The 27838-nt window shown below is 37.5% G+C and overlaps 1 protein-coding gene across 3 annotated transcripts in view; it reads right to left on the bottom strand.

The window, feature by feature from the left end:
- Positions 1 to 258: 258 nt before the first annotated feature.
- tub (TUB bipartite transcription factor) overlaps positions 259 to 27838 on the bottom strand; it is a 38491-nt gene continuing 10911 nt past the window's right edge. Inside the window, exons 2-13 of one of the 3 annotated variants that reach the window (XM_063880490.1) lie at positions 21264 to 21356; positions 12200 to 12251; positions 11108 to 11270; positions 9901 to 10038; positions 7842 to 7994; positions 6861 to 6982; positions 5867 to 6058; positions 5511 to 5623; positions 3941 to 4055; positions 3161 to 3259; positions 2861 to 3032; positions 259 to 2150 (exon numbers count right to left, since the gene is read on the bottom strand). In XM_063880490.1, coding sequence (XP_063736560.1) covers positions 2017 to 2150; positions 2861 to 3032; positions 3161 to 3259; positions 3941 to 4055; positions 5511 to 5623; positions 5867 to 6058; positions 6861 to 6982; positions 7842 to 7994; positions 9901 to 10038; positions 11108 to 11222 — 1353 coding nt within the window. In that variant the 5' untranslated portion in view covers positions 11223 to 11270; positions 12200 to 12251; positions 21264 to 21356 and the 3' untranslated portion in view covers positions 259 to 2016. Of the gene's footprint in view, positions 2151 to 2860; positions 3033 to 3160; positions 3260 to 3940; positions 4056 to 5510; positions 5624 to 5866; positions 6059 to 6860; positions 6983 to 7841; positions 7995 to 9900; positions 10039 to 11107; positions 11271 to 12199; positions 12252 to 18254; positions 18651 to 21263; positions 21357 to 27838 lie in introns of those variants that run through there. The other 2 variants (XM_063880489.1, XM_063880488.1) reach the window with 2 other exon arrangements.

The raw sequence follows: 27838 nt of genomic DNA on the forward strand, positions 1-27838 counted from the left end.
ACTTTTTTTTTCATTCATGCATCATATAGTAGGCCTTTAAACCTATCCACAGTATTTGACCAAGCTAATTGATATATCTTGCCACTAGATTCCACATTAGTGTAAAAGTGACATTACTGGCCCAATTACAGTAGGTTAAGTATTGCTCAAAACAGGACTTTACTGGTGAAAAGAGATGGTATGTTTACTGTTAGGAGTAAATAACTGTAACGTTATGATCATGTAATTATAAAAAGTAAAGAAAGAATGCATATTTTGACTCACAGAAGTTTTATTTTTTTACATGTTCAAAGGACTGTGTCTATGCCACCACAGCACATTTTATACCATTTACTGTACAATAAAACGAGAGCACTAAAAACAGAAAGTGAAAGAACCTTTGGTTCCCGTACACATGTATGAAAAGCAGACTTTACAGCAAGAGTATCAACAATTTTAAAATAGAAATTTAAAATAGTTAGAACACAATTGAGTACAAGAATAGCACATTTGATAAAGGTTTCCTCATAATCCACAGTAACAACAGCGGTATCAGAGATTGTTCTTTGCCTTCATTACGCATTGTTTAATGGTCATAGAATACAAAATACTATATATATATTTGAGAAAGACTACTGCCCCATAAGGAGCAAGAGGAATTCTGTTTTAAGTAAAAATGTGAACAGCAATAAACCACATGATATAGAAACTGACTGCCAGTCAGATGAAGAATTTACCTAACTCCACCTCAGTGGAGCGTAAAATGAATCAAATCTGTGAAGAGCAAGAGATGAAGCGGTGGCAGATTTATCCTGTTACTTTGTGTTTGATGGCAGTAAGTCAATCAGTTTTCTGTTTATTTTCCCCAGATGTTAGCACAAACTCTAGCCTGAGTGCTTTGCATGTTGTATCTGCTGCGTATCTACAGTACATGTAAAAAATGATGTCACCTTTTCAGTCTAATTTTACTCCAGGCCCTGAATGTGTTTTGCAACATATATTTGGAAAATCATTGAAATGTCATCCAATCTGCACTTTGGATTATTATATTTTATTTATTACAACTCCAGCTATTTAATCAGTCTCAAATAACTTTGCATTAGACAACTGAATGCAAAGTAGCTACAGAGATTTATATCCAATGCATTTGAGGACAGCAAGAATAGCAAAGACCAATTCAAGCTCAGCTCATTGTATGGTCAAAGCATTACACTGGAATAAGTATTCAAAGGCACAATAAAGTATGTACAGCTATATCTCATCCACTACAGACTTCAAAGAAAAGTGCACCATCATCTTATACATTCACAAACTTGACAATGTGACACAATATTGATTGTATAATGGTACACAGCACATTTTAACATGCCTTTGCCCTGTTCACCTTCTAGTGGCTAATTGTTTGTGTGGAAATATTCCTACTTGGGATGCTCATCTTTGTGCTTGCAACTCCAAGGAGCCAAAACTACTGAATTGTTTGCGAATGACAACATAAAACAAAATAAAGATGTAATAAATACATAAATAACTAAATAAATATATAGAGACGTGCTTTTTTATTTTTTTATCCAGTAAGTATATAAGCAGAACTCATGCTTGAGGAAGAAAGTGACATTTTTGTGTGGCAGATTACATAAAATCCAATCAACCTTTAAAATGTACAGATGTGTAGATGTTAGTTATAATTTACAGGTAAAGAAATGTTAAATTTCTCTAACTACTACATAAATGAACAGTGTTTTTTTTTTGTCATTCTAATACAGTATAAAATGACGATAATTATTAAAACAAATTGTATTTTGAAAGTGGATTCTCTTTGTGCTTGTTTACTTCCACTGACAAAGACCATCACATGGTCCAATTCCCCTCCCGACTGACACAAACACACAAAACGTGAGGTCCATAAAGCATTTCGGGATTTGCAGGACCTCCAAGGTACTGGGCGATTTGGAGATCTCAAACCAGCCCCGATCAACATTAACAGCCCTTGTTGAGAGGACAGAAGGAGCAGCTCTCTGCTGAACTTCAGGCTGGGATCTATTCACAGGCTAACTTGCTGTCAAAGCTAGAGAGGGCAATGGCAAAGGCTTGCAGGGCACACATCGGGTAGTTATAGTCCATGGTGAAGACATCCTCTGCCACACGGCCAAACTGCATCACAATGTAGTCAGCTGCATAGGAGAAATAACAGGAAACACATTTTGGACAAGCTTCTTCCAAACCATAAGTTCCCTTCTCCCTTTTATTTCTATTGTTAATTATGGCAACCTACAGCATTCAATTTTATGTAACAGTTTTACTCAAACAGTACGAGTTTGTCCATCCGTCTCTCTATCTGTCAGTATCTGAACAGTCTATGTTTTGTATATTTGCTTTTGAGCTTGCAGACAAAAGCTTTTCCTATAGACATCACACTTTTATTTACATTGCCGAGCACCAAAGGAAGCACAGTGTCAGCAAAGTGTGATGTTGTTTGGATGACACGGTTCTTGAGAAAGCTGCAGTTTCACCGGAGGCCACCCAAACTAATCTAATATGAATACATCAATTCAGAGTTCAGGACTTGAAATAAAGACTGCATCTGCTGCATCCTTTACCTCCAACAGTTTTTGTACCAGGACACCTTGTTGTGTATAGCCACTTTATTCGTTGACATTACTTTCTCTCACTATCTACACTTTTATGTCTAATACCCCCCTTTGATTAAGAAATTAAAGGGGGGTATTGCAGAGGGTATTTCTCCCCCTGCATTTTTACAGAGGGAGAGCTTTACTTACTTAACATTGGTTGCGTCTGTTGTACAACATACCTTGACTATAACACAGCATATTGTTTGTGTTAGTTATATTTAATTTGAAGAGTTTAGATGCAAGTTACTCACGGTCATTGTCGTGAATGATTTGGAAATTTTTGACAGAGGCCTGAGTGACTCTGCCGTGGAAGTTGAGCACATAGGATTGTGTGTCATCGTTCCACACAGGCGTTTTGTTGTGAAGTTCAATCACGCTCTCTGTGTTCTTGTTCTGCCACCTGGCCAACAGTGACTCATGGTCCTGAAATTAAGAATAAAAAACTGTAGATTTGGACATGGACATCATAAATATAAAAGGAATTACACAAGTATAAAAGAAAAACGAAAGGTCAGCACAAATTATGTTGATAAAAAGATAGGTAAACATACATTTCGTGGGCGAATAGACACTCTCTCGTGGTCCATGTTCATTCCAGGAATGATGACACTCATTTTGCGAGGACCTTTGAATCCTAAAACATTGGTTTCCTAGGTTGAAAAGATGATAAACTGACAGTAAGAAGGTTTAGCCTACACATTTGCCATACTTTAATAAATTGTTCTGGCTATACTTTTACAAACCTGTGATTAATTAGAAACATTTACATCAACTGATCTGAAGAATTATACACTGCCCTATTTCTACAAAGTTAAGAAAATGTTTTATATAAATCATTTCTGTTCTCTGTTGATCTGATAGCTAAGGTAATGTTAAGCAAAGGTTATGGTATTTTGGATAATTTATTGCTTCCTCTGACTGCCTACAAGGTTAAGGCTACTGTCCTTTTTACAAATTCATCTGGATTTTAACATGCATGGATGTTAACTTGACTTCAACCTGATTATGGCATGGCCCTGACTCCTTATCTGATTTATCTGACTCAGACTCTTAATGAAACTATGTATTTCAAAAGACACCACACACATTAACTTGGAGGAGGTATTGGCAAAACAAATACAATTCCACATACAGCGGGTCCTCTTTTGGTTCCTATAGTCATCTGATATTAAATCACATGATGTTAAGTGAGTTATCAGAAAAAAATACATTACTTTACACAGATATTCTTAAATATGAAATTGTTGTATTTATAATAACAGTGAACTATATGTATTTGCAAATAATATAAATAGTACAGATTTACAGGGTTTAGGAGCATTTTGACTCACATAGCAAATGGCTGCTAGCTCTTGACGCAGGTTGCTAGCTTCAAGGCTCGTGGTGCTCTTCATGGGGTTCAGGCCGCTGTCGTACACAGTGAATTTAGTGCCCATGAGGTTCGACCTGAAAGAAACACAACAGACTGAAGAGGTCTAATCCACTGATATGATAGAGGAACCTTTTTTAAGTGCACATTTATAATGTATTAATAAAAGAGCAGCCGTCATAAATGCCATACAGGTCACCGAACCACAGTGCTTTCCTAATCAAGCTCTTAGCAGCTTGTTCATGACCATTTTGAAACAGAAAGTGTTATGTACTATATTTAGCAATAGCATTACGTAACTGTTGGAAAAAAAGCACTTTTTTTCTGATCCTTAACCTTACATACTTAACTTAAAGAGACAGTGTGTAAAATTCAGCATTATTTAGTGTTGTGGTTGCTGATTGCAAACAAGTGCAAAGCTGATTTAACTGCATGCTATCTTTCAGGACCTTTGCCTTGCTCAGAGGCCATTCAGGCTACAGATGACCACACGGCATGACAAGCATTTTTGATAGATAAGGAGGACATCAGGTAATGTAAAAACACAAAGGCCTTTTTTTTAACATTACCAAATTATGGTTGTCTCTTCTAAATTATTGTAGAAACATGGCAGTGCAACATAACATACTCTGTGGAATAGGACCAAAGGCATATAAGAAGGAGACATTTTGAGGTTACAAAAACCCAACACATCTTATTTTAGGTGATAATACACTAATTCAAATATGATAATGAATAATATATTCCAATTGCCCAACTAGATGCCAGCCTATGTGTGCATGGTGGTTAAGTAGTATTGGTTTGCGATGGTTTTCAAAGCCGAAGCCTCAAACAGCTGACCGTTTAGCTTTTAAAGTCCAATCCTCATTTAGGCCAGGCCCCTCGAGGTCTCTTGAGAGGCAATAGATGAAAGGTCACTGTTCATTTAAATTTAGGTTGCCATCATTCAAGTGGGATTGTCATTGCAAAGGTTTGAGCGGTTCATCGACCAATGGTCAGGCTGGCTCTGAAGATTAAAGGCTGCACAGAGCCATATTTGATTAAACTCCCCTGGAGTTTCCATGGAGCCACTAACGCAGCCTTGAGGCTGTCTCCAAAGATTAAATCTCTGCCCACTTCTTGCCTCTCCTGCAGCCTTTAACATTAAAAGGATTTACAGCTAATGCACATTTATGAGGAAGGTATTGGTAAAAAAATGTTGTAAGTGAGAGGTGGATTACAGAACATTTTCATTAGCAGGCTAAAACAGTAAAGTATAATATAAAGGTGCTGTTCAATTATGCTTGTAAATGATTAATAATTGTTCAGTTAGATGATTTGTTTATGATCCTTTCCTTAGTAGTAACAGAACACACATTCTTGTGAAACATTACTGTAAAACTGTATTCTTTATTTCATAGGGCTTATAAGAATATATACATTAAGAGAGGTTGATTTACAGTATACGGTGAAAACGATTAAACAAGGAGCCATCTAAAAACATTTCCGCAGAGTAGATGTCAAATGCTTTATGAAGCAAAGCCAAAACTCACCTCAGTTTACCGATGAAGCTCTCTCCACCTCGAGACAGATCAGTGGGATCGATAGAGATTAGGTAATTTGATGTTTTACTCTTTTTCCTCTTCCTGCCAGCTAACAGGAACACCTGCGACAAGCCAAGCCAAAAACCAAATTAGTAAATTAAGCTATTTGGAAGCATACAACTTTTAACCGCAAAACAATTCCTTAAGAATATAAAACTATTGATCGAGAAGATACATGAAATGTCTGTTATTTGTGTAGCCATTTTGCTCTTTATTGCATAGCTTACAATGTTGAATACTTAATAGATGTTTAGATGGGTATGTTGCCGTTACAGTAACATGGTTGCTTGACCCGGCCTTCTCACCTTTTTGCCATCTTCTCTCTCCAGGTGAAGGTAGTAGGTGGGATACATGCCTCTGTCCATCCCTTTCTTGTCTCTTGTGATTCTGCACTTTACTCGCACCCCCTGGGGTGCAGGTCGCAGAGAAAACTCTTCAAGGTCATCCACATCAATGGCAGGTTCATTGGCTGGAGGAGTGGGTGCTGAGGCAACCTCCTGTAGGGTAAAACAGCACACACAGGGCAGGACCCCTGGTTATTTGGTGGACTGAGGAGTGATGCATTAAAGTTCACTTTCATTTGAACAGAGTAACAAGTGTGAAGATCAAATGATCCACTGGGAAAGAGAATGAGCACACTGGATCTAAAATAAGGACGTGGTGTAGAGACAGGAGATTGAGTTGACTGAATACAAAGATAAGAGTGGAATGAGGAGCAAAAAGAAATGATGGTTATCATGAGTGCATTGCATTGAAGTGTGAAGACTGCAAAGATGAGTTACTTTGCTATCTGACTTTAGTCATCCATTATCTCACCTCAAAAGGCTAACCTCAAACATAAGGCCAAGCATAACCAAAGCTGGCTGACTTCAAGTCTTAAAAAATGTGCAAAATATCAGCTTATCAATCATATTTTCAAAATATGTATTGGTTTAATGACTGAATACATTTCTCCGCCTCAGGTTTGTATAATCCAACCCAAAATAAATGTTCAACTGCATACAGTATCACCCACACTGTAACATACACAGCAAATTTACATTTTGTATTTTGTAGCAAAAAATATATATAAAATATGCTAGAAAATAAATGACAGCAAATTGTTTTGTCTCACATCAAGCCATACTGGTCTATAATGTACTTTCAGCCATTAACCTTTTTCAAGCGTCTAGCTGATCCACACAGTTAAAACCACATTGCTGTGTTCCAGCCTGTCCTTGACAGTTATTGAAAAAGGCCCTGCAGAATAAATACACATCATGCTGAGAGCAGCAGTCAGTGCCGTAAACTTCATTTTACCTTGCATGACTTCTTGCTAGTGGCAGAGCCTGGTCGCGTGTTGCTGTTCAGCTGCGAGGAACTGGAGCTAATTTCATCTTCGTCGTCGTCCTCTTCATCAAAATTCATACTGCTGGATATACCTTCATAGACAATACGATACGGAAGAAAGAAAAAAAGGAAGACAGAGGCATCATTGATTGTTTCTTGCAGTTATGTGGTAACAGGAATTGCTGCAATAATTGAAGCCTCTAACAGGAACACATGCCCATTCCATCTCACTGTTATCTACATTTTACATTACATGTTACTTGTGAGACGCTTTTATACAAAGCGACTTACTCTCATTACTGTGGACAATCTCAACAGGAGCAATTTGGGGTGTAGTGTCTTGCCCAGATCAACGCACTAGTCCATTGCGCCACAGCGCCACAGCCTCCCTGCATTTGACTAGTATTTCCATGTATATCAATACCAATGCAAAGAAACACTTAATCGTGGCAGTTTTCCACTTACTTGAGTATCCAGTCATCCAGGAGGTACAATTATTTGAGCCTTAACAATTATGAGACTGAAATATCAAGCTGGTCCACTTTATTTTAAATTCTCAAAAAACATGATATCTCAGTTTCTAGTTAAAAAAAATAAAAACAAACCCTAGCTGTGTCTTCCTTCCTCTGCATGTCATCAAAAATGCTTACAAGAGAACAAACATGTAGTACAGTAATGTTGACACTCCTTTTTTTCTAAAAACGATCAAAATGCAACACTTTGCATTTCGTAGAAATGTAAATAAAGCTTCACAACACTTGTTTTGTAGGCATCATCAGTGATATCATTCACACACTGGGTCTTAAAATGGCCTTTCTATTTGCAATTGCAAGTTCAAACATGATTCAGTGTGTTTCACCCTCCTACCAACACACTACAGCAGTGGACCAGAATGCAGTGGGTGTAAATGTGGAGTCATGGCTATGCTATTTACAGAAACACTGACAGTACCTTTCTTTAGCATGGTGACGCGCAGATCCTGTTTACTCTGCGACTGAGTGCAGCTCATGACGGGCTCGGCCTCGCCCTCGTCTGTGCTGTGGTGACCCACAGTAAGGATCTGGATCTGACCATCATCCTGCTGGGAAGCCAGGCCATCGATAGCTGCCGAGCCACAATCCGACAAGAGCAATCTCCATCAGTACAATGCATTACTGCTCAACCATCAATGTCTCATGTTATCATACAGTGGATGAATCCCAGCACAGTTAGGCAAAATAAGCTGTAATAATCACGTAGTCAAAACTATCCCGAAGAACAACTCCACATATCTGCTTGATGAATGTGTGGGTGTTTTGTGTTCAGTTGTTATGTTTTAAGTATTGTTTCTAAAACTGTACTCACCATTTAAATAGCTTTGTGTAAGAGGGAACATTATGTCCTTGCTGCTTCAGGCATTCAAGCTCAGTTCACAACTGTTTCAAAACAACTGACTTCTCCACTTGTGTTTTTTCCTCTTTATACAGTAGAATTTCAGAAGAAAACAATAGAGATGATAGAAGGGATTACATACTCCAATTTGCTATTAGAGCACAGTTGTAAATGGCATGCTAAGGGTTCCCTCCTCTATAGGAACCTTAGATTGCTGCAATTTTGCTGTGTACATTAAAACATTTATGTTGATAATAATTATTGTTAGCTTGTCTAATCAGTTAGTTTCTCAAATTATTGTCTTTCCCTCAAAAAGGTGTGAATTTACAAATCCAGTGATTTTATGTAAAAGCATGTACCTTCCTAAGGTTTTGTTTTCATGTCGTCTTTGATTAAATTCATATAAATTGTGCCTTGTAAAATGTTACATTTCTGTATAACAGATCAGTCAAACAAACAACTTGTACATTTTATGTCAGTATTAAAGTTACATGAAGCCTTGCCAAGAAGACATGCACACGTAGGAGATTAGTGTGTATTTGTTTGGTTAATTTAAATGTTCTTATTTTTCTTCATCCCAATAAATAGCGTTGATCCACTCTAGGTAAGAAAGTAGATAATTAGATAATATTAAATGTGGAAATCTTTTTCATGGAGCAGCTTGAATAGCTCTTTCTGAGTAAATTAAAAGACCTATACTCATTAATTCTGCTGATTGCAGAGAAGCATGGTTAAATAGCTCTCCTGAATCTGTGCTCTGGTGCTTGAGAGAATCAGAGAGTGAGACAGAGGAGTGAGACAGGCCCATTAGTGTTGAGTTTGGCGCTGTTGACCTGATTAATCTTTTACCCCTGTGGAAACTAATTCACTTTTCCTTGTTTTTTCTCTGGGATACAATCATTATGAAAATGAGGCTCTACTGTGCTGCTTGTGTTGTTAAGGATGTCTGTATCGGTTTTATTGTTCCATTAGTGATTCTTTCAATTGTATGGGTAAAAACATTAACTATTAACTGCATACTGTTTCAACACACTGTGAATATTAAAAACCACAGATGCAAACAGAAACATCAAAGCGCTGTAGGTGTAGCTGGATCACACCATTTCAATGCTCAGTTTTTTTTTTCTAACCCTAACCCTTAAGACACATTTATGTCTCCACTTTGTCATGTCAGCATGTTGAAGGCACTCAGACTGTCATACATCATCACAGACAGATGACAAGCATGGCAGCAGCGCTATGGCTAAGAGGGCAGCATCCCTAGCTGGGTGTGTTGCCAGATGTGGCTTGGAAAATCAGTATGCAAACTGATATGTGAGGATTGCAAAGAGGGCTTCAATAGACAGTTGCAGCTGCTGGATTAAATTGACTCTTCTCTCTCCTACAGTAGACTGACTTTTAGAGGACTTGAACTACTTTACTTTATAACATAGAAAATATCTATTGTTGTGTTCATACTGTCAAATATGCCCTGCCAATATTCTATTTTAAATTGTCTTACACATTTCCTAACCTTTTCGATACCTCCTTTTTCCTTAAAGTAAATGTGTTTCTTGCACCATGCCTGTCCATTCTCTATTCCTCTGTCTGTATACTCTCAACAGGCTGGCAGGTACAGTAGGCAGGCTGGTAGGCTGACCTTTGTGCTTCCCCTTCCTCTCCTTCTTGTCGCTGCCCGTCTGTGGAGTGGAGCTGGCCGATGCTTTGCCCTTTTTGGCGGAGCGAGGCGGCTGTGTGTCCGCTATCACCTTCACCTCCTCCGGATCAGCTTCTTGCACTAAACACAGGGAGGGAGATGACCAGCCGCAGATGCAGAGTTATCAGAGCAGATGGACAGAGAAACAGAGAAAGCAAATGTAATGTAGTTTAGTTTAAATTGAAAAAGAAATGTTATTTAAAAAGAAAATGGTCAGACATTTCTGATATTAACACCATTGCTCTCTATTAAATCCTGGCATGACCATATTAACATACAGTATAAATACATTAATGTTAAACCCCAAAATGGCATTGTCTGCACTGGCTTCTAGTCGATGTTTGTTTACAGCTGAACAGTGCAGTTTGGAAGTCTGAAATAACGGATGAAGTAATTGCAGATTATATATATTTTTTTAATGTATTTCTTATAGAGAAACAGATTGAAACTTGATTGTCAAATAGATTTTGCTTAAACTTTACATGAGAGTAACGTTAATCTTATGTTATGATAAGGACATCTGTGCAGCTCCAATCCAGAATCACTCTCAGTCAAATCAATTCACTTCCTGCTAGAATAGAGCAATGTATTGCTTAACAGTAAATGGACGTTTGGAGATTTATTTCTGTTGTTGCAGGGTAATGATAAGGTTATTATTTCTTCCCCCTTTCTTTTCTTTCCATCCCGAATATCAGTATAGTGCAGAGTAACATTTTGCCAAAATATTTTATTTTCTCTAAGCAGGAAATGTGACAGTTCATGGCCTTAAGCCCAGACTCTGGCCTTCTGAACAGAGGATTAGATGACTGCTCTGGTCTCTGTGCGTAGATAAGGGGATCTCATCAATCGTCTTAACAACATTTCTGCTCTCAAGTGAATAGATTTGTAGCACAGTGCGAGCGTCTGCATTATTTATGGTACATAATGTTGCATTGGTTGAACATGGGCTCTGCAGACAGCAACAGCTTTTTAATATTGTTATTATCATTCAACCATTTTCTATAAGTATACGGTTGGGACTTATTTTGCTTGAATTATACATTTCTAATTAGAAAATAAACATAAAATGTATATGAGTCCTATTATAAACACATCCTGTAAATAAAAACAGAATGACTAAACACGCAGTCTCTGAGCTCCCTTCACTCACCGTGGTAGATGGTGCTGCTGTTGCTGCTGAGGTAGGACTCCACTAGCGGGGCTTGTTCCTCGCTCTGTTTGGTCCGACGAGTCCGAGACCTCCCGTCCACGTTGGACTGGACCATCAGAGGCTCCTGCCTCTTCTTCTTCTGCTTTTGTTCAAGGAGCGCTCGCTGAAGTGCAAGTTTCACATAGGTGCACACAAACAAACATGCCCAGATAGATAGAAAAAAAAAAGAATAGATTAAGCAAATGTAAAAACTTACGTCCCCCTATTATTCACCATCATAAGGAACAATTAAGGTTAAAAAAACACAGTGCCACTGATGAACCTGTTTATTTGTGTGGTGATATTTAACGTGAAAGTCAACAAATGTAAATATTTTCCATTTCAAACTAAATTTAAGGCATAGAATATCGTATTGTAGGCTATCCTTTGTTGAGTTTAAAAGCAATACCACCGTCTCAGATAAATCTGCTAAGCCAGGGCACAAATCTAAAGATGTTAAAGAAAAAACTACCCAAACCACTTTAACCTACAGCTGGATATAGCTATTCATCTGGACGAACTGTCATCTTTATGCAAGTCTTCGAACCAGAGCTCATCAAATATTGAAGGTTTCTATTAGTAGAGACTGCAGGCTGCAGAGCATTAGACTGCTACAGTATCCGCTGTAAAGCTCACAGTTTTGCAAAGACAGAGGTAACAATAGGCAAGTTTACCCAGGGCATGGATTTGATGGTTAAGGCTTTGACGTTTGGGCACAACTACAAGCAAGCTTCTCTTTGTTTGAATAGAAAGTTACTTAAAAACAATGACAAAGCTACCTTCACTGTCCTAAATAAGGCTATGTCTGTGATGTCAACATTTTATATTCCTAGTTTAATATTGCCTAACTTAATTTATTTGTTTTACTTATTATTAACTGGACTTATAGACACCATCTCATTAAAACTCCTCTCGGACAGATAACAATTCTAAGCTGTCGATTTGTGGATGGAGCAGCGGAAGCTTGTGTCATGATAAAACTGCCCTGTTATAATTAGTTTTGCCTCTGTGTTACTCTATTATCAGTGGATAGGATGAACTGCAAAGACCTACCTGTCTGTCCAACTTCTGTTGTCGGAGGTTGGTGCCCTCATCATCTAAAGTGCTGCGATGAAAGAGCAAAAAGAAGTATAACATTTTCAAAACAGTTTAGTTATTTCACTTGATGCTCTGAAATTGCAGTAGAAGGTTGAACAAATCAGTTTTTGACTCACAACATTTGTCAAGTCTTAAGCAAGATGTGGCTTTACTCAAGGCAAGTAAAATCACAGGTTGTGTCAGGTCAAAGCAAGTCCCCGATTCTTATAAACAGTGAAATACTGACAGCCACACTACAAAGTAATAAAGCAAAACACTTTGAACAGTTATCAGCTGATGCCTTTAACAGTGTGCACTTGCATGGATAATTAAACATACACTAAACACAGAAAATTCCCTTGGATCATAACATCTAAAGTTAAGTTACAGATATTAAACCCAGGTCTAGTATGATGTAACTTATTTTGTAGTTTCAGCTTTGTGCATTATTTTCTCCAACAGAATTTTTGGAAACAATGAAGCTCTTGATTTAAGAATAAAGGAAGTTTATCTATATCTTACCAAACAATAAAAATAAAGCCTTATCTTGTATGTGCTGTATTTTGAGTCCATAAAAATGCTTCAGTCACAGAAATAACAACATTAGGACATTAATTAAATAAAAAAATTACGACAAAATGTAGTCGGATAAAAAGCTAAATGTATAAATCAAGGATGTCTGCTTTTTTTTCTAACTACACGGTGGTGTCAGGCCTTATTGAGGGCATGTGTACTTTGAGAGATGCAACCCTTAAAAACCTCTCCTTCAATAATATGAGGAAGAAGGACTCTCACAAATCTGTCAGCTGGCTTGTTCCCTGTGAGTTCAACAGCAACTTAATCAGAGGCATCACTTGAATATGATGCTGTAATGGATGTAGTGCGTCCATACATTTTTTTTAATCAAATCTGACCCAGATCATTAGTGAATGAAGAGGTTTCATGAATCCTTGGTTTGCCATGCTGGGATGCAGCAAAGATTCACAGAGTTCCCTCTTCATCAATGTCTCCTTCACTAACTCCTCTTTCTTTGAGACACTGCTTTATTTCCATGAGACCCATAATTAAATTTAAGGAGGCTTTCCCTCTTAGTACATGGATTATAAAATGTTAAATAATCCATTGCATGTGCTGTAAATTAATTTGCATTTGAACTAGTTGAAGAAGTTGCACCTCAGATTTTGAGATCAAAAGTGAAGAAAAGGCGTAAAGAAAATCCCAGATTGAGAGTGTACGTGTGTAAATCAGCTCTGTTGACACTCTGATCGGTGTCAACAGGGATTTAGCTATAGCTGTCTGCAGAAAACAACATTTTCTATGTTTTTCTTTGAGCCATGGCTCACACTTGGGCAACATATGGACAAGAACGTCTGTCACAACAGAGGCAGAGACAGAGGATCGGATGATGGTGGGACTGGTATGCTGTACAGATTGTAAAAGCCCTTAGAGGCACATTTGAGATTTGGGGCTAACTAAACAGCAGCTGTTCTTCACCTACACACTTTAACAGAGACAAATAATAAATGTTTATATAATCACCCCAAACTAGATAAACGGACATTGGTGTAGCGGCAGTCAACACCCCCTCTGTCTAATAGTGTTTTTCAGCCGGTTTTACTGTTGATGTTGCACACATAACCAAAGTGACAGATGCTGATTTCTGTGTGCAGAGCCATGTTTTATCTATTTCATTAGCGTAGAGTACCATCACATCCCAGCAGGATAATGCAATCCACAATATCAGCAACATATCTGTTATAGACGCTAAAAATATGTTCTGCTTTCCTGAGCAGATTTTTGTAAAAGAACTGGTTGAAATCTTTTTTTTACAAAAGAAATGGACTTAAACATTATTAGATTTTAAGGAACTCTAACCTAAACAGTGGTGGACAGTAATTAAGTGTATTTACTCAAGTAGCTTATGTACTTAAATACAATTTGATGTAATTAATATTTATATTCTGCTACAATTAATAGGAAGTTATGGTACTTTGTCCTCCACTATATCTTTGTGAAAATTTGAGGAAATAGTACAAATGAAGACAATATAATTGCACAGAGATTCAAAACCAAGGACACAGTACAGTCATCTCTTTCGGAATATGTCACCCGGTCAGATTGTTAACAATGTTAAAAGCATTAAGCACATGTTGAGTTATATGACAAGAATCTCTTTGCTGTAAAATAAATAAAAACTTTCTTTATATTGAGAATCAAGTCTTACATTTGAGAAATAACGCCTTAAAGGATGAATTAAATATCAGGATTGATTGATATACCAATTGATTCACAAGTGTGTGAAATGTTCTGTGTAGGAAACTAGTTTCATGCTGACAAATAAAAGTAATACAGCACTGAGATTAAGGAAGTTGTGATTTTCCTCCTTAATTTATTTACCTGAAATTATTTTTCATCAAACAAAGTTCAATGAATAGACAAAAATGGACACGTTGATATAAATAGAAGACAAGCATTACCCGAGGGTTTAAGTTTAAATAAAGAAACTTAAACACATAGTTTTCATGTGAAGATTGTCCATCTGTTCTGCATGGAAGAAAACTAATTTAATGTCAACAGATACAGATCAGCAACAAATCCAATTACAAACATATTTGTGACATTGTGTCCTCGATAATTTGACATATGCCAGTCTTTCTCAGTGACATTGTAACGTCGTCTCCCAGGCGGCAACAGCACTGCATTTCTGCTAAAGAGCTTTTTTTTTGCATTTCTGTAAAGATACATTGTTTAGAGGATGTTTCTGAGCCAAACCAGATTTGAAATCATACATTTATGACACTACACACACATTACATACTATAATATCAGGGGATTGTGAAACTCACAGGTCCTTTCTGCTGCGGCGGATCAACCCTTACCAAAATGTAACTGTGGCCCCCGCTATGATTCCTTTTTTTCCGCTCTCCAATTATCTACATAAACTGCACTGGATTAATCCCTCCCATTAATGAAACAACAGGATATTTATCCAGCACGAGTGATTGGCTAGTTGCTCTGTGTTTCCAGTCCTCCTTTTTCACCGAGCCTTTAATCACTGTTGACAAAGTCACTGATTGTTCCTTCAGCCCGTGTGGCCCTGCATCTTAGAGACCCCTGAAAAACCTCAACGATTCCTAATTAGAGGGCAATGAAAGGTTTTCTCCACAAGAGCCGGAGAGGATGAGCTGCAGCAAAACAGGAAAGGGTAAAATATGAAGGGGCGGGGGGATGGTCTACTGATGTGCCATGAATGAGATAATGATGTGGTATTTCCAGCATTTTTAAACGATAACATTACATATGCAGCTTATGACACAGGCAACTAATGATTTCTTCAATACATTTTCTACAATGCATCTCTTATTTAATGTTCTACTATCTTCTGAGTAATAGATGCATGTTTAATAGCCATTATTTACTTTAACTAATAAATAAACTTTGATTCATGTAGCTCGAAGATGCATAACTTTGTAGGCTTGTGTATAATCAATTAGGTTGATGATGAAATGCTTAATAACTGACTAGTGATTGCATGTCTAATTTCTAAGTTACTATACTACATATTTATAATATTTTTCCATTTTTGCTTTTCCATTATCTCCCAGCTTGATTAATGCTACCTGCAGCATTCATTTTCATTTCCCATAAAGTCTTACTGGTGCATGATAAACCAAACTCACATTTGGTTAGTCAGATGGTTTATGATATTTTTTTACTCTTTATACCTCTTGCAGGTCTTTCAGTCTACCATGATCTCGATCGCCTCTGGTTTGACGACAGAGGCCCACACAGAAGCAATGAAATAGTATTTACCTCCCACTCTCTGTCAGACATACAGACAAACAAAGCACTCTATTTTTGCAATCAGAGTAATCAAGTGTGTGAATAGACATCAGACAGAAAGATAATGACACAGGTACAGAGCCGTTTCCTGTTGAGGTCAAACAGCTCGTTACGGTGAAGAGTTCTGGTCAATCCCAGTCTGCAACACACCGATGTTGAGATTTACAGGAGGCTTTTTAAGGATCAACACTAAACTGCAATATAGACAAAAAAATTGAATATTGACAAGGAAAGCTCTGTACATATTTACAGATACAGCCAACATTTTGGTGACTAGACCATTATAAGGTCAGTGGAAAAAAAAATGTGAATGATAGCATGTGTTTATCAATGAAGAATTAAACATAAAACTGAATCTAAATCATATTTTGAAGTCGGTCAAGTATTTGGTTGCTGTTATCCTGAATATTGTTGTTGATTTCTTTACCTGGGAGTAACGTTCTTCAAGTCGAAATTCATAATGCATTTTTAATCAGCTTTTTTATGTTCTGTAACAATGGCACTATAAAAAAAAAAAAAAAATAGAAATTATATTTTCTAATTACCTCCACTAGCAGCAAATTCATTTGAAACTTGGGGCACGGAAGAAGTGTGACTTTCGTTAACTGATACTGCTCTTCACACTTTTTAAATAGTTTCTTACGCATGTAAAAAATATTCGAAAAATGGCCCAATGTGACTTATAACGGTAAAAAGCATTCTGTATTGCATTTATCAACCGCAACAATGTTTTTCCGAATAAGTGATGCACAAATAAATAGTTAACTATTTATTGTTAAGATATAAAAATATAGCAGTTTCCCTTTTTATTTTGTCAAGGGCTTACAGTTTCAGCTTCCCTCCCTAGCTTCTTATGTCAGAGCAAGTCTTCCACTACTGAAATGCTAATCTGGGGAATTTGCTGCAAATCCCAACAGAGTAAAACTACCGAACAACTGCTATATCACTTCTGAAGTGTGTGTGAGATTTTATTCTCATCATTTAATCAATTTCTGTGATACTGGTACATCTCTAATTGGATGAGAGAGCCACACAGTGCAGCTGTATCATCAAACTCTTCACAGAGGCCCATACATCTTTAATGGCAGCGAAAAAGGGGAGCAGCTCGGAGAGGAACCACCAAAATCTCTTCCCAAACCCACACTAAAATACATACTTAAAGACACAATCTGAATACTGATAGGATTCAATGACTCGTTTATATTGCTTTTTTAATTCACCATTCAATAAATTGAAAGAAAAGTGAAGAGGACTTAAATGTAAAACGACTCAATAAAAGCCGCTTGTCCTTCGCACTGCATCATGAATAATTCATCCGGTTTGTTTAATCACCCAATTAAATGATTCCATATGAACCTTGTTCATTTATGAAATATCTTAATTTTGGGGTGTCTACGGACTTTTTAAGAATTTTAATTTCATTCTGAAATTCATGGATTGTCAACGTAACTTATAGCAACCGCAAGCCAATGGCATCAAAGTAAGCAGGGAAACCATGGCAATGGGTATGGAAAGAGCCAGCAGTGTTTGTACTGACTTCCAATGATGAAAGCAGATAGGTTTCAAATAAAGGCTTATGCTTTTGTTATTAACAAAATATACTGCTACAGATGTCACAATTATACAAACAACATCATACAACACATATCATTTGCACACATACAGTTAAACACACATTTGCATACAACAGCAGGAACTTCTTCAGTGATTTTTGTTCAAGACGGTCAAGTGAAAATATTTGTTGTATGTTAATGACATTCAAATTCATAAAAAAAACGAATTACTGCTTCGTTTGAATCCAGTAATAGCACTATTTATTAAAGGAGCTAGTGCAAGCAAAGAGATTTTTTTGGTTTGCCTGTGATCAAAATGAGATCTGATAGTTTATGCGACTGAAATTCTGGGATTCACTTTTGCATTACTTTACAAAAGACATTTAAATAAATTTAAAAAAGGGTCACAATGTCAAAAATAAACATGTTCATATTAGCAGAAACAAGAAAATTATGCAAAAAAAAAAATCCAGATTGTTTGCTTTCATTGTGTCGATGCAATGTTGCTGTTATCAGTTTGCTTGTCAGACACTCGCATGACAGAACACCCGCTCAGACAGACACACACACATGCACACACTGCTTCAAAAAACACAGTGCCCTTTCTCTATGCTCTCCGGCATGTGTTACAGTACCTGTAGGGAATCCAGTCGGAGGAGAGCTTGGAGCTCATTCTGTATCAATCACTCTGCCTGCTGCTGCCTAACTGCGAGGCTGACGGCCTGCAACAGCACCAGTGCAAGTGGCTACGGGGTCTGAGGACAGCAATCACAGCCAGAGAGCCCACATCGTCTGTTCATCCTCTGCACACAGCCCTATATTCCCCAGCCTGCCTCCGTTTGTCCTCTAGCTGTGGGGAAGCAGATGACTAACAATCCAGACAGACAGCCACACTCCTCAGTCATGCACAGCGAGCACATGAAATAGCCGTTTTCTTCTCTCCCATGTGTACGCTTCCAGTCAAAGCCTCTCCTCTTCTCCTCTCCCATCCACCTCCTCTGCTCCTGCTCTGTGCTGGCTCTCTCCCCTCACTCTCACTCTGTAGACTCTATCTAAATCTCCCTCCGTTTCTTGCCCTTTAAATCCCCCCTCCCTCCTTCTCTTCCTTCCTCACTGTCCAAATCTTGCTCGGTACCTCTCTACCCAATCTATCTTGCGTTATCTTTCGTGTAGCATCACCTACAGCAGCATCGAGTGCAAAGTCTTCAGTAAAAAAGGTTACAGAGTGTCCTCTTTGTCTTGCCTCTTTGATGTACCTTCTATGCTATTGCTGTACAATGCCACCCCCCTCTCTACAACACAACCAAACACTCTCTCTCTTTCTGACACTCCACTGTTTCTGTCTGTGTTGCATGAGGCATGTAAAGCAGGGGCTCAGATGTGTTTTCTGGAACATCATTTATTTATTCTCTCAGAGTAAGAAGAATTAGCATATGACTGTGCAGACTAGTGTTAACAGCCTTTAATTCAACACTCTACTGCCAGACAAAGGCACCCTGTGATAGTGCCACAGCTCTGAACCTCTCTCACACACATCTGCTTCCGCCCTCCGTCTGCCGCCCCTCACTGTCAACACACAAACACACACATCACTCACTGTGTTCCCAGGGTTATTCAGGAGTCCATCTATAGACAGTTAAACCAAACGGCTTCCTCGTAACAAAACTGCTTTTCAAGGAGTCAATTCATGTCACCTCCATCAACAAATATCTCAGTTTAAAGTGGAGATCCATGCAAGCGCTCTTTTAAAGAAACTGGATTCGTCCTGACAGTTATTTGGGGAAGTACATCTACTGCTTGTGTGAAGAGATGAAAGCATATTCCAAATCATGCCGAAATGTATCATTTGCTGCATTTCATCATCCATGTGTTCTACAAATTCCTATAACACACCCACATCAATTGTTACATTGAATTGTCTACACCATTCTGAAACACACAAAGGCATCAAAGCGAAAACACAATCTCACACACATTAAATTGGCGGTTAAAATGCGTAAAATACATAATCTAATTCATTCTCACAAGGTCAGAATTATATCTTGTGCTGATCAGATTACAGAAATTGTGAGATAGTGAAGCCGTAATACAGCATTCATCATTGCGTAAAATGTTAAAAAAAAAAGACTTCAAAAACAGTGGACTTATCGTTAACGGAATGCAATCATTAGTCTTTCTCAATTACATGTGAACAAGTAAGCCAGGGACGAAAAAAAATCAAAGGGCAATAAAAGCCTTCATAAAAAATTAAAATATCTGTTTTTATAAAGTATGTTTTGTTAGAGGTTGCTGTGTTCAAATATATATATAAACACTTAAATGTAGAAGAGGAGATGATTAATCGATGTTTAAATAATATAAAGATATTCATATTGACAACTAGCCTGAAATAGAAAACGGTGAAACAATCCTACATTTTGTCCTCATGTAAACTGGTCAATACACAGGATGGTTTATCAAAAAATATATAAAAGACATATAGGAGAACTTGTTTTTTTTCTCCTCTAGAAGCCGCAGACTCTAAGCCTACTGCGAGAGCTCGACTGAAACATTATGAAACATTGATTGTATTGAGCAAAGGTATGGCCTTTCAAAAATGTCAAGACACAAAGGTGTTTTATTTTGGACTTGAACAGAAAGAAAATGTTGAGTGAACAATAAACTAAATCAGCTTTTAGAAAATGACAAACAGATCGATCTCCCACACCATGTCACAGACCACCAGGGAGGTTTGATTAACACTTTCTAAGCAGATAAATTCCAGTTTGTGTTCTTTTCTGGCATTGTTTGATAAAAAAGTTATTTATTCTGCTGTATAAAAAGAAGAGTCAAATATTACTTTGGGTTTTGCAAGTTATTTCATACTGCAATTGCGATGAGAAACCAAAGCATTTTTTATTAACTGATATTATCTCCCTTCCTGAGAAGCAGGATGGTGCAGTAAGGGAGGCATCTTGTAGCCGAGTAAGGGGTTCTTTAGTGAGGTAGTGATATCGTACTCGAGAATGTCATTATATTAAAAAAATGGTATAAAGTATGGCCATTACAAACAGCCAATAATAGGAGATCAAATGCAGACGACTGCCATTAACTGTATCTGACTGTAAGAGAGCCTATATGGTTAATGGGGCGTACCCTGTGTATCAGCTGTTGTGATAAAATTGGAAGTAAATGGAACAAGTCACTCCACTGAGGAATAGGTGTAAGCACAGCAACCTGCTTAATATTTGATGCTAAAGGGAGGACTTTGAAGTTTGGCCACGGGAGAGTTATAAGTAGGAGGGAGGCTAAATTTTATAATTTAAAGAGGAAGGTATATTCTCCTTCCTTCTTCCTCCCCCCTCTGTTGCTAAAGCCACTTCTGAACAGCAAATGATAAGATCCTCTGGACAAATTAGATTTTTTCAAGTCCAGAACTTGTTTTCCCAGAGGCATTTTATTGTTGGTATTAGAGGGCCAGCAGTATCAGTAATTATAACAATGGTGAATGCACAGTAGGCACACACTGATGTGAAAATGGATCTCTGGCTTGTGTCTGCATGTCTTAGTCAGACTGGGGAAAACACAGCTGCAGAGCACACAGCCTTAATAATACAGAAGCCTGATCAGGCATGCAGTACATGTGCCAAGTGAATGATATTTACCTCGGTATTAATGTGCTTCATAGTAGGCACTGGTAGGCACAGTGGCTTCATTTCTTTCCAGCAGCTGATGCCTCACTTTCGCTATTTCTCCACCTGTAATTGACATGATTCACAGAGACTATGCAATGCCATGCATCCAAATGCGGGGGCTGTCTTTGTATACTTAAAAAATTGCCACTTCCCACTGCTAGCCTCACTGATATGACAACCATCAGTAAAAGGGTGGTTCTCTTCAACTTGTTAGGATGGAAATACACAAGTTATAATAATAATAATAATAATAATAATTCATTATATTTATAAAGCACTTTTCACATTGCTCAAAGACACTTAATATCTATACATTAGTTTCCTATGCTTATATATTTCTGTTTTAGTATTAATTGGTTTAGACTCTAAACTTTAGAGTATTTTAACTTATTTAGTTTATTTTATATTGTTTTATTCTATACACAAGGTCCTTGTATCAAATCTCTAAGTTGCCAACCGAGGGCATGCATAAAATGTGATTTTAAGAATAATGTATAACTAACCCAATCTAATTAAACGTAGAGCAAATCAGGTGGTAAATAACTTTGTGGCATGTTATCCGAGTTTATAGTCAAAGCACATAAATAGTATTTTAAAATTCTCATTTAGGTAAAATATAACAAGGTTTATAGCAAACTCTGTGCAGGACTGTAGGGGAAGGATTGTTATACCCTATGTCGAGAAAGCCAACAAGAATAAACACAAGAACCTGATAAATGCATTGTGATCAGGTGACATGAGTTGGCAGAAACTGCCCGAACATTCTCTTAAATACAACCACATAAAAGTGGGTTAGTTATGTAAGTTCAAACAGATAAAAAGGCAAGAGAAAGCTGTATTTTTTTGTTGCATTAAAAAATCCTCAAACTCTCATGACATACTCGGCGTTGAGATGAGAATTCGAAGGAGGCAATTAGGACGCCTGTGGAGTGAGTCACTAGCTAGACCTACTATTCATCACATCAAACACAGGAGCGTGTTGTCCTTCAGAGTCACTGGAGGCAAGACAAGGAATGCCATCAGCAGTAAATAGATAAAAGCCATCAGGATTAAGAAGTGGATGGGTTTAATAAAGCTCTCCTGTCTAATTATGCATCATCAAAACAGATTGAGGATTAGGTGAACTGAAAGGGAGACTGGAGATGGAACCTTTGGTGAGTGTGTGCTACTTGATGTGGGACAGAAATACCGGGTTTCGGGAAGGCTCAATCTTGACTAAGTTTTCAGCATAGTTACTGAAAGGTATACTATTAATATGTATGCATCCAAATGACTAAACCTATGTTCTAAGTGGTTGTAAAACAAGTGTTTTGAACTATTTTAAAATGATAATTGAGGTAGCGATCCATTTTACTTCAATTGTAATGGCGACATATCCTTTTGCACATGCCTCATTGTCATGGAAGGCTAACACTCTCAAAAAAAACTGCCTTTTTATTCATGGTAAAGCCCAGTACGATATTAGGGCCTTTACCTGTTTTAATCATTTTGTCCGTGTGTTTGAAGAGAAGGAGTCCTCCCGGTACATACCTCCTAAATGATAAGGAATCCTAACGGGGAAGCTGACGACAATAATGGTGAAGAACTACCAGGATTACACGCAATTTAACAATGTCAGCAAAATGCGTCTGTTGTTATTGTTGTGATTTAGAGACCCCTATTAGCAGAAAATGACATTGTGCCTGAATAAAAAACGTGTTTGAGTATTATATAAATTGAAAACCTGGAAATAAGCAATAAAATAATAAAGTGAGCTATTGTTCTGTCTTCTCACCAGAAACACAATTTAAACAGTGCAAATGCTTTCAAGCCTTTTCAAAACTGTGATAACACTGAATAATCAAAATCATTCTTACAGTCTACCAGATTAACCATTTTTAAACATCAGTCATATTCAGATAAAATTTGAGTGTTCAAATCATACCAGGGTAACAGGCCACCACACTGCTTGATAATATTTTAAAACCGCCATGATTTAACTACGCGAAACAATATAGGAAAAGCTGATCAGTTGGGCAGACAGAAACAGCCCACTGAGGCTCTCGGTGAATCAGCAGCAGTCTGAAGGTCCATTCAGATCTTTAAGATTAAGTTCTTGAAAAATGTCCCCATATAAAATATTCAAGAAATCGATATTAAAAGTGATGGTGTGTGGCTCAAACCTGATATTAAGCCGTTGAAGGTTAATGTGAGGCATAAACAGCGCCATCTTTATTTAAAGGAGAGTTATGAGAGGCAGCAGATTTAGACACAGAGACAAACAGAGAGACTATGTGTGTGTTTGGGAGTGTGAGTGAAAAGTAAATTTCACAGCCACAGAGGCTTAGAGTGAAAGAGTGTGTGTGAGCTTATGAATGCAAAATAATAAAAAGTAAATGAGCATTTTGGCTTGTATCCAGTAGTGAATGAATCTGCTTTGTGCACTCTTCTGATTCTTTTACATTTTGGCAAACAAGGCTGCTGGTATTGACAAATGGTGTAAAATGTAAATTAAAATTCAGTTACACTTTGAGGAACTGCCACACACACACACACACACACACACACACACACACACACACACACACACACACACACACACACACACACACACACACACACACACACACACACACACACACACACACACACACACACACACACACACACACACACACACACACACACACACCTTGTATCAACAAATGTCCCTGGATCTCATCTCTCAGCTCCCAGCAGAGGGCATGCATAAAACATGATTTGGATTAGAAAATGTCACGCTGGATGAAACAGTGTCCCAGCGCGGCAACCAGATGGACTGCTTGAACACACCAAAGTTCCTCTGCATCATAGCACAACAGCGTCTGTGTACAGTGTGTACAGTATGTATATTGAGCTACTTCCCCGTGGTCATTAGAAAAGCTAACAATACATACACATGTAGATTGTGGATACTTTCTATGGATCAGCCTTTCCCTAATACAGTACTTTAAATGATAGGGGAGATTAATCTGATATTTCAGAGCTAATATACCCTTAGACAATTTCAGAAATATACTACAGCCTGGATGATAGCACACATTTAATTTATATTTAATTAAAACAAGCAAAAATGCTTTGAGAATCGGTGACTTTTATAAGAGGTAGCTCACCAACAGATATGGACACACATGCAGAGTAAAATGATGTGCTTAACAAGAAACCTTTAAAACGTAATGACTCCAAGAGATCAGAATCAATCTCTCAATGTGACAACCTAAATAAAGACTATATGAGCTGTGATAAATGACTGCTAATGGCAAAGTTTCCATTTGGAAACCACTTGTTTCCACAGGCAACAGGCAAAGATGCATGCATAGTCTGATAAAAGGTACAAAACCCAGTATGGACTCATGAGTCACCCCCCATATCTCCCCTCTACACAGCATATACAGATTTGTTTACATTTCTAGACAAAGTATGCCCTAAACTCGCAATGTCCATTTTGCAATTTTCCCCAGAGCTTAAAAGTGTATTCCCTGGATTTGTTACACAGTTAAAGTAGGCTACACTTGAATTTTACTTTTTTTGCCAGTAGCTGTGAAATGTAGCATGTAGATTTAGTAATGTACATCGTTTCATACATTATTTGGATTGCGTTTCTTGTCAAATGTTTATATTGATATTATTTTTTAAAGAATTTGGGGTTTTCACCCTCCACTCCACTGACTGACTGAACTACATTAGATGTTTGAATGTAGTTAATGTATTAATTGATTTCTCAAAGGCTGCTGTTTAAGTGTTTTGTGTTAAGCTAATCTTCACAGGTTTATAGTGTTCTAATATTAACTATAAAAGTTATATTTTCAATAAACTGTATTTAAAAGTCAATGTCACACTCCTGGGCATACTACACAAACGTATTTATTTAGAAAACTGTCAGTCCTTTCTTATGCAAGTGCTTTTCTTCACATTGTGTAGCCTAGGCATAAAGAGACCATGAGAGGAAAGGAGAAAACCTCAATCAAAGGCATTATTTCTCCTTTCAGAGGTTAATGACCACTCTTTGGTTCAAACAGAGAATGAAAATAACACCTACGCAGTGTACCTCACACCCCGCTGACAGAAATGCAGTAGCGAGGCAGAGACGTTAAATGAGAGTGTCGTCTTGTCAGGTGCGGTACAGTGTGTGAGTGCTGCATCTATCTTTAGAGGATTATGTGACTCACTGTTTCTAAACGGTTGCTGTTAATACTTATCAACCTTCTTTAGGATTTATATTTAGTTTTCCAAGTAGTTTTTGCCGTTCCACACACTCAGGGCCATCACGTCTAGTTTGGAAACCTCTTCGGGAATTACAAACTAGGAATCAGATGAGCAAAGTATTGTAGATTAAAGCATTATGAATATCAACTGAAAAAAAAGGCCTTTAGTCTTTAATGACACTGTTTCAGCTTGTGGACTAAAGTTCATGTGAAAAACCTTTTATTGAAAAATAAAGTGACAGTGTCTGAGTACTTACAAATGTGTTTAATTCTCTTTAACACAGAGAGAAGGAGTGAGCGCTGTGGTGTAAATGTGCACAGCCCCTTGCATCCTAACTCAGCATCTTTGCTCAGAGGCGGCGCCTGATGTCCCTCTCTCTGTGTGTCACGCTGCTTCCTCTGACACACACTCCTCTGCTGGTTCGCTCCCGTGACCATGGCAACAGCACAGACTCATTAACATTTAAAAGCTCACCGAGTTAACATGATATCTGCTTCAAGAAAAGACACTTACGCATAAACACAAACCTATTACCATCTTGTCAGTTGCCATAGCTGTGAGTGATATAAATCTGTGGCATACACCAACATCAGTGTGTTGCTGCAGTCAGTGGCAGTGATTTGCTTTCTTGACCAACAGGGGGACTCGTTGAACAATGACAGAAAATGTGTAATGAAGTCTTATGGGCACATGGAGGTGCTGTTCAACAGCACACACTTTGAACTTTCAAATGTAGAAAAAACCCTACAACAACACTTTCTGTAAGGGAGGGGATTTCACTGCAAACCCACATCTTCTACAGCAGCACCGACTTGTCTGGAAAGAAAAGTTGCTGAACACAGCGTGCCAGTCCTATTTCTGTATTTGCATAATGTATTGTTGCAAATGTTAAGTATCTTAAAGTCATACATGAATCAAATGCACAAAGATAAAGAGTGCTGAACTAGTGATATATATATATATATATATATATATATATATATATATATATATATATATATTTATATATAAAATGCCTGTTTATTTTTAATTCTATTTCTTCTTTGAGATGTTCTTTAGAATTGTTTATTTCTTATTTTTAATTTATTTTCTATAATGTGCAATGACTTGTATTGTTTTGCTGCTGCAACACAAAAATGTCCAAGTCTGGGATTAATAAAGTAATTCTTATCTTATCTGATCTTAAATTTATTTACTTCCTAATTATCCAACCTTAACCTTTCTGTGTTTAGGAGGAATACCATGCTCATACACTTTCTGTCATTGCAGATATCTTCTTGTATCCTAAAAGATAATTGTGTCTTTTCATCCTTACAGGACAATCATTCATAATAATTGAAACAGATTTAATAGAATGGAGCCTTTTAAAAAAATATTGTTGGTGCTAAATGGTTTAAGTTTTCCCAACCTATTCATACCAGAGCCGAGAAACCTTAAGTAAAACAGGCAATATTTCAATCTCACATCTGCCTTCAGAAGGTCTTGTAAGTAAACAATATGCTGCATCTTGATAAACCAAAATTGGACACGGTGGGGATGGTGAGTGCATTCAAATACATATATGACTATTGATCACATAGGCATATGGCTGGCTGCCAAACTTATACATGTCACAGTGTCTGCTCAGCGCCTGTTAAATCATTAAGAAGGCCAGCTGCTCTCTCCACGTTCTCAGATCAAAGTAATCCTCCAACTATCCATTAATCACATAGCAATATGGTTTATGCTCCCACCAGTCCATCAGTATTATTATCATCAGTCGGAAACTGAGAGGCAGGCCAGTGTAAATTAAGACACAGTTCCAAATTCATGCTGAATCAGAGTTATTGCAACTTTGTAAAGATTGCAAATTATAAAAGTGACATCTTGCACTACAGACCGGGCTCTGGTTTCAGGCAGAGGGTTAAAAGAGGGACTGCAACACAGGCAGTATGAGAAGAAACACCTTTTGGAATTTCAAAGCATGTAAACATGACAAAAGAAGCACAAAATACAATTATGAAACCTGAAAATGACCATCATATGTCATCTTTAAATAAAAAAAGATAAGCATGTGTTCTCAAATTCATCAACAACAAACAGTTTCTTGTTAGTTTTTCTTCTTCTCCCTACGGGTTCTGTACATCAAAATAAACCAACATCATTGACAACTATTTAAGAAAGAGAAGCAAAAGCAACTTAAATCAGACGCAGCAAGACAACAGTATGTCATGACCATGTGATGAATGACAAAGAGATAAAACTGCATGTGTCTACACTTACTGGCTGCTCATTCATGTGGCATACATAATTACCCCACACACACACACACACACACACAC

This window comes from Eleginops maclovinus, chromosome 4 (assembly GCF_036324505.1).
Source record: "Eleginops maclovinus isolate JMC-PN-2008 ecotype Puerto Natales chromosome 4, JC_Emac_rtc_rv5, whole genome shotgun sequence".
In the NCBI taxonomy this organism is placed as follows: domain Eukaryota; kingdom Metazoa; phylum Chordata; class Actinopteri; order Perciformes; family Eleginopidae; genus Eleginops; species Eleginops maclovinus.